This window comes from Ciona robusta, chromosome 3 (assembly GCF_009617815.1).
Source record: "Ciona robusta chromosome 3, ASM961781v2".
Taxonomy (NCBI): domain Eukaryota; kingdom Metazoa; phylum Chordata; class Ascidiacea; order Phlebobranchia; family Cionidae; genus Ciona; species Ciona robusta.
Window position 1 is genome coordinate 648,411 of NC_143237.1, and position 7,764 is coordinate 656,174.

At 36.6% G+C, this 7,764-nt stretch overlaps 1 protein-coding gene and 1 long non-coding RNA gene across 2 annotated transcripts; one reads left to right on the top strand and one right to left on the bottom strand.

The window, feature by feature from the left end:
- Positions 1–422: 422 nt before the first annotated feature.
- Positions 423–1,614, top strand: LOC149737412 (uncharacterized). Its single transcript, XR_016384570.1, has 4 exons — positions 423–694; positions 908–958; positions 1,422–1,471; positions 1,551–1,614. It is a non-coding gene; the product is annotated as an uncharacterized LOC149737412 (long non-coding RNA).
- A 314-nt stretch (positions 1,615–1,928) lies between these two features.
- Positions 1,929–7,466, bottom strand: LOC149737413 (E3 ubiquitin-protein ligase MYLIP-like). Its single transcript, XM_089874195.1, has 8 exons — positions 7,190–7,466; positions 6,428–6,618; positions 5,957–6,169; positions 5,078–5,338; positions 4,610–4,744; positions 3,814–3,938; positions 3,193–3,485; positions 1,929–2,661 (listed from the first exon to the last, which is right to left on the bottom strand). The coding sequence occupies exons 1-8, from the start codon at positions 7,316–7,318 to the stop codon at positions 2,494–2,496; spliced, it is 1,515 nt and encodes a 504-aa protein (XP_089730321.1). The 5' UTR covers positions 7,319–7,466; the 3' UTR covers positions 1,929–2,493.
- Positions 7,467–7,764: the final 298 nt, after the last annotated feature.

Sequence of the window (7,764 nt, forward strand, 5' to 3'; positions counted from 1 at the left end):
TATTTTGTTTCTTATTTGTGTGTTCTGGGTGATTTAATATATTAAATAAAACTTAAATTTTCTGTGTTTTTCTATTTTAGTTTCAATTGGGATTAGAAATTCGGGACAACTGTAGATGAAGTAAAGTATGTCTTTCAATATCTGGTTACTTAAATCAATGTAACTTATTTATCCTTGTATGACTGGTGACGACAGTGGTTATAACACGGGTGTTCTGTTTCATACCCCTCGTACTCGCTCATACGATTTACCACTTATAGAACAACGAATGTATTTTAGAAACCCAAAAGATCTCTCTTAATCAGACACCTACCAAATGGGAAACGCGGGGTCGGGGTGGTTAAAACGCTTTGCTCTTTCATATACTCCCACGTTTTCCCGGGTTTCCTGGTATTAGCCTACGCTATATCCCTACGTTTATAACGCTATCCTGCGCTGTGGAAACGGGTTACATGCAAATATAAGATTCCAGCTCCAAATATACCGAGTATAGGCCTTATATTATAACTGCTATAAGCTTTAATCATTCGAATTTAGTTAGAGAGACAAGCATATAAAGCTTGGTAAGACACATTCTCTGCTATAGGACCTGTTGTATAGAAATGAAACGTATCTACCTCGTCGTCGCGCTTATACTTGTGTGTGACTTCATGTCAACTACAGAGAGCTACAATGCAAGAGATTTAGCGAAACGGTAAATCTTAGTTTGTGAAATGTTTACTTTTTTTATAAATAAATTAGTGTTTGCTTTAGCAACTACACTTTTATTTAAGTATTTTTAACCACAGCGTGTTTTAAACGACTCGATTTGCTAAACAATCCCCTCTTTTCATTGCTTTATTTAATTTAATCTTCGCTATTGTATATTATAGAAGTATAGAATGTTTGTTGCTCACTTGTCTTATAGGAACGTTGGTGTAAGTGGACAAAGAGTTGTGTCGATAATAGATTGGAGCAGGTAAGTTGCAGTATGGTAGTGTGGGGTAAGATGGCCCATGTTTGAGTATGTGGGGTAATATGGGATACCTTTCGCACGCAACATACCGTATTACGTAATTGTATGTTAAACGCCAACAACGCTCTTTTAAAGTGGTGAGGATAGGGTTGTAAGTACTGTGGGAGAAGATGGGACACCTTTAGAACATAATATCCGAATATCCTGATGTTGTTTTAAACAATTAACAACGGTCTATGGGAGTCGCGAGGATACGGTTTTATAATTCCTTGAATGTTCTTTGTTTTCTACTGGGACGAGAAAAATAGAATGAAAAAGTGTCTCATCCCCAAAATAGAAGGAAAATGTTCCCCACCCTATACTGTAATTCTGTTAATATTCTTTTTTCTGCTACCAAATGGGGTAATAAAAGAATTAGGACCATCTTACCTCAACCTTTTATATCTGCAGTATTGTGTTTGTACAGGTTGGGTGATACAGCAGATATCAACGAATACTTATCGCGCTTGTTGGATTGTAAGTAGATTGCATTGCGTATCTTCATGGTTGTTCTAACTTTACTGTTGTTTTGTGTAATTATAATTTAACTTTGTAGACGAATCCGAGTGACACGAATGTAATTATGAAGAATTTGCATCCAACTACTGGGGATAAATAAAATATAAAAGATGCGCTGACGTATTCTCTATTATTCTAATACATATTGATGCTTTCTTATTAGGAGACATGTATGAAACAGACAAGCTAGTGGTTATTATAGTACTGTGGGGTCAGATGGGACACCTTTAACATATAATATCCAAATATCCTGATCGTGTTTTAAACAACTAACAGCAGTCTATGAGAGTCGTGGGGATACGGTTTTATAATTCTTTGAATGTTCTTTATTTATTACCAAGTGGGACGAGAAAATAGAATGAAAATGTGTCCCATCTTCCCAACCCTACTATGTCAGGTAATCACAACACCAATATACCAGTAAATCGTTTATTTAGAAAACAGAAGACCACGCAGTAAGTTGCGAGTCTTTAAAGAAAAGGCGTCCAACACTTGGACGAAAGATGAACAAAGTAACGATAGGAATTGTGTAAAAGAATAAAGGAAAACGTAGGGCATTGACGTTGCATTGCAGGGGCATCATAAACGTTTGTACAAGGGTTTCCAGCGATCAACGCGTGGTAACTATTTACAATAGGGGAGGTTTCATAGCGGTCGCTAACAGGGGCGTATTCAGGGGGTGTTTAGGGGGTAAGGACACCCCATTTGTAAAAAAAATGCTTCACTGCGTTTTTTTTTTAGATTCCAAAAAATGTTTAAAAATAAAGTTTAAGAAATTAGTGAATACGCCCCTGTCGCAAAAGTAAACCAGTTTGTTAAAACGTTAGAAAAGCAATGATGAAATGAATTCTGTCTGGCTGACAGTGGAAATCACCAGAGAGACTTGTATTGGTGCATTGAAAACACCAGTATTCACAGTAGAATCCAAATATGTAGTAGTAGTGGCACAGTATCTATTTAATAGTCACAGGTTTAACCCTTTAGACCTCTATCTGTATCTCTTGTCCCGTAGACCCTACAGTTAAATTGTCTGTCTCTACATTTTCTGGCGTTGATTCAGATATTTGTCGCCCGTTGACCAATTCCTTCGTCACCGGGTGGAACACGGTGAGGAATTCTTGGACATGTTGACGACATATTGGACATTTCTGTTTAAGATAATTCATAATAGTTTAAATGCATAAAAACAAAAAACAAAATTGCATAAAATTTTAGCATAAGCATATTACATGGGTTTCTGTTCAGTGTCAAAACATGAAAAAACAAACATGAAAGCCCATATTTTTGATAGAAGTTAAATCTTAATCGAATTGTATTAGTTGCTTTAAATACAACCAAATATATAGTAGGTTGGGAGAGGCAGGGATAGTTACACACATGAAAAGTTTAAAACAAATCAATTCATTGTTTCTAATCATTGCTGAACAATATAGTGGCAAAAATTCCTGGGTAGGACTGCCTTCTCGCCAACCCAGGTTTGGCACCTCAGCAAAAAAGCATAATACACAACAAATGGGCTTGTTTTGCCACACTATATTCTGTGGTTTGTTGCATGTTAGTGCAAAACCAACTACGTGTTTACTGGGAAATGTTTTTCATGAAATGAACCTAAATAACAATAGGTTTGGAGCATATGCAGTTTAAACCATACCACAACAACAAGCCTAATTATTAATTACCTCGCATCTAGCTGCGCAATACTTGCAGCATACTTGGTGTCCACACGGAACAAACGCGCTGTCGATCTCCGCGTCCAAACACACGCGGCATGTAAGAGCATCACTGATCATCGATAAACGCTCCCGGAGGACCTCCACTTCATCTTCTGGGATGTTGGAGGACTTTGGGGGGGAGGAGCCATGGACCTCGTTGTGGTTGTTTTGTACAAGTTGTTGTTTACGGTAAAGAATCCTCCGTGCGTTGTCGTACACCTCACGCGATGTACGTTGGATGTCAAACACATATTGCTTGCCTGGGTATGTAGAAGGAGGGGTTTAGATAATTGTAACATTTGTAAGGAGTTTTTATGAATGTAACTTATTTATACTCGCTTGGCGGAGCAATGACAGTCGTTTTAACACGGGTGTTCTGTTTCATACACCTCGTGCCAGCTTACAAGTTACCACGTATGTAACTTATTTATTCTTTTTTATTTAAAATCTAACAAACAAAGATAAATATAAATGTAAAACAGGTTTCTTTCATGCAAAGCAACCCCTAGTAAACAGAGCTTTTTTTGCACTAAGACACAACCACAAATGGAAATTCTGGCAGAACACATGTGTTGTTTATTGACTTACCCATGTCAGAATCATTGGGTCGAAACAACGCAAAGAAATGACCTTTGAAGTCGAGACTATGTTGATGCATTACTGATGAATGAACGGTATCCCAGGTGTAGAACGCTAACATCTCAGTTATTATTCTGCAATTTATTGGTTTATGAATATAAGTAATGAAAATACAAATTCGTAGTTATTTCTATAAATAGGGCAATATGTCATTCAAAATGATAGTTGTTACCATATGGAATGTGCTCATGGGGTTACATCAAAATAAATCAGATTTTACCCTGCTGTTAGGTGTCTATACAGACAAGCAGAGCCAAAGTATATTGCATTCACCACATTATTCAATGAGGTTCCCTATGTTTGACAACTATGAGTGTAACTGTATTTTAACAATGCCAAACCAGATTTTACCCTGCTGTTAGGTGTCTATACAGACAAGCAGAGCCAAAGTATATTGCATTCACCATATTAATCAATGAGGTTCCCTATGTTTGACAACTATGAGTGTAACTGCATTTTAACAATGTCACCCCAGATTTTACCCTGCTGTTAGGTGCCTATACAAACAAGCCAGAGCCAAAGTATATTGGATTCACCACATTAATTAATGAGGTTACCAATGTTTTCCAACTATAAGTGTAACTGTATTTTAACAATGTTACCCCAGATTTCAGCAAAAATTGAAAAACATGACACCTGTAAATCCCCACAAAAAAGACCAACAGTTTGCTACCATATAGAAAATTATCAAAAAAGAGAAATGATTCACATTGCATAAAAACCCAAACATGATATAACACTCCACCTGTACAAAGCATTACTGTGGCTTTCCGATACTGTCCTAAAGTTCATGGTGGTAACTGAACCATCATCGGTGTAAATATGAATGTCAATCATTTTGCCCGAATGCGTGGCAAGCTGGATGGCCTTGAAAGGGATTCTAAGGATTGAAAACAGTTTGTTAATCTTCATGTTTGTGAATCACAAATATAATAGTTTGCAGTCAGAGGCGCCAAAGCTGGGGTGGCAAAAACCAATACGTTAAACTTGATCCACATAAATGCGAGTCTTAATTATCTCTTGCCTCCCCTGCGTTTTATAAAAAACGTCGCCTATATTTGCAATATAAACAGCGCAGTAAGCAACTTTTAAGTTCTATTTCATATAATTTTTTGATATTTTTATAATTTTTTGATATTTTTATAATTTTTTGATATTTTTATAATTTTATTGCGTGAATGAAAGTTTTTTTTACAAAAACCAAGTGACTTACTTTTTAATTTCTTGATTGTCCTCACCCAAAACCTCGATCCCCCTCGGACCAACTCTTAGTATCACATTAAGATGGTACCTCCTGCTCAGTGTCGGGCTGTTTGTGCTCTGGTTGGTTGTTGTGTTGGGTGGGGAATTGGTTTCTAGTTTGATATGGTAACACTCTGTACCATATGTGGGTAGGGTGGTGACTTCAGCGAGGAATTTACTGACGACCGAGGATTTAGATGAACCTCGTAGTTGGAGGTGTTCGTTGTGGACGCTGTGGGTGGAACAGAGGGTTATTACTGATTATTATGGAAGTAATTGAACAGGAGACCTGGATTAAGTTAGTAAGGATACTGTGTTACACTGGTGGTATGAATGACATACGTAAGTATTCTAGGGGCAACACGCAAATCTAGCTCAAATTCCTAGGTGTTGGGGTAATGGGCTAACTTTGGCCTAAATTTCAGGTCCCATAGCATGCCTCGCTGTAGGACCATATGTAATAGAATGTTTTTGTGAAAGTAATTAACATACAGCTCCACAAATAAACACACCAAGAGATATGAATCACTGAACCAGCTAACAATAACAACTATTGTTATGTAGATGTTATTAATAGCTTGGTAATAATACCTGCGTACCATGGTATACAGAATTACATAACAACCAAGTTAAAATCAACAGATTAATTGCTAACAATGCACCAACTAAAAGTATAACTTGTAATAATGGAAAGTTTTTATTCGCTCCCCAACATAAATATCCAGGGTAGGTGTGTATGCCTTGGATATTTTATGCAAAATGCACTAATTAAAGGTAACAACATGAGCATATGAGATAAAGATAACCATGTTTTTCTAAAATACAGCCGCATATAGAAAGAAATACTCACTTTATCAATTCCCCGCTGTACATCGCTTGTGCTGTGTCATCACTTGGGCAAAGTGCCGTGTAAGCTTCAAAAACATCAGCATTGGCATAATCGTGTGAGAGGTCGCCAAGTTCAACTTGTGCAACAAGCGCTAACATGTACGCAAACTTCTCAAGAGGTATTTCAAGTCGGCCGTCGGAAAAATCTTGTTTCAATTGCAAGTAGAACAAATTCCTGGCAAAAGTCAACATTTTAGGCAATTTCTTCAATAACTTCTTAAATTAGTGACATGTCACCCCAACTTTGTATGTATACAAACAAGCACAGCCAAAGTATATTGCATTCACCGCATTAATCAATGACTAAAAACTAAAATCATTTCAAAAAATCAAAATTGGGTAAAATTTAAGTGCGATGCATGTGAAGTAAATGACAACCATGACTGTATGTTAACAATGCCTTAATTTGCTAAAAAGGAAAAGAGCAACCAACCTTGTGGTTTCTTGTATGAGGTAATGAGGTTCAACAAAATATTTTGCTCGAAGACGAAGCCGGAACGGGCATTGACCGGAGATTTTATTCGTGATTCGATTTCGAAGATTCAACCAGAGTGGTTCGCGTTTTGGGCCGTAAAATTGGAGGCCAAAATAATCTTTTTCTATCGTCCCAATTGATGCGCATACCTGGAATAAAATGTAAAATTAAATTTTTAAATTATAATTAAAAAATATTAGACTGATAATGGAATTTTAGGCGAATGATAAATATATATACAATCATAGAGAATAAAATTAGTTGAACTTTAGTTTTGTTATTTATGCATTTTATAAAAATTGATGTAAAAATTAGACTGTAACAATATTCTATTTTGCATGGTCATTATGTATTTGTAGTTCTTGAATCTGCTAATGGTTATGGGGGGGTCTATACTAGCACAAAAAGTTTAATTAATTATATAAATAAATATAATTTTATGACATAAAAGTTGTACAAGCAAAAGTTTTAACATATTCTAAAATTGCAATAAATGAAACAACGGTGCTAGTGAAGAATCTTCCCCCCCACCTTATTTGCTAACCACTAACCACTATAACCACTAACCCCCTAACCATCAACACCTAACCCCTAACCTAGAAAGAACTAAAATCACAAGTCCTAAACATTTCTTAAAATAACTATATAAGAAGTTAAAAATAAGTCAAAAAATCACATGACATGCTTAAACTTTTTAATAAAACTAACACAGATACAAACCTTGTCTAAAATATCTTGTCCAATAGCATTTCTGTCAACTTCGACTTCTATGACAACGGAATCCGGTTTTGACACAAGGCATAACACCACACTTGATTGCCAGTTATATAAATCCAACGGGTGTGTCATTTTAACTTTGTATTATAATATTGCGAACACTAACAAAATACAGTTTGGTTTCTGTTTATTATCGCTATAACATAACTGCACCTGATGTAAACACAACGTCAGCATTTAATAAACGCATGCTTTCGATATAAACAAACACAACAAGCCACATCCTGCAGCAAGGACAGTCAGCATTATTTGAGCAGAAAAAAACAACTTGTCCCAGCTTTTATACCAGCCCAGCTGATTGCGGCTCTGTGACGTCACATCAAGTCACTGCTGATTGGCTAGCCTAGGCACGTGGGCTAGAAATCCACGTGACTAAATCCCGGCATGACCGATAGTTACCTTTCGGTTGGCCTGAAGTAACCGCTGGTATACCAGGTTACAAAAGCGCAAAGCCCTTTTTGCCAAGACCGCTCGTTTCGCAATCTTTTGTAACTTAAAGCGTTGCTCCTCGCCCAAGG

Excerpts from the sequence above, each read along its gene's own strand:
- LOC149737413 (XM_089874195.1), bottom strand. The coding sequence starts at position 7,318 with ATGACACACCCGTTGGATTTATATAACTGGCAATCAAGTGTGGTGTTA. Across the intron at positions 4,745-5,077 it reads GACAATCAAGAAATTAAAAA|AATCCCTTTCAAGGCCATCC; the intron begins GTAAGTCACTTG and ends TTCAATCCTTAG. Across the intron at positions 2,662-3,192 it reads ATTGCGCAGCTAGATGCGAG|AAATGTCCAATATGTCGTCA; the intron begins GTAATTAATAAT and ends TATCTTAAACAG.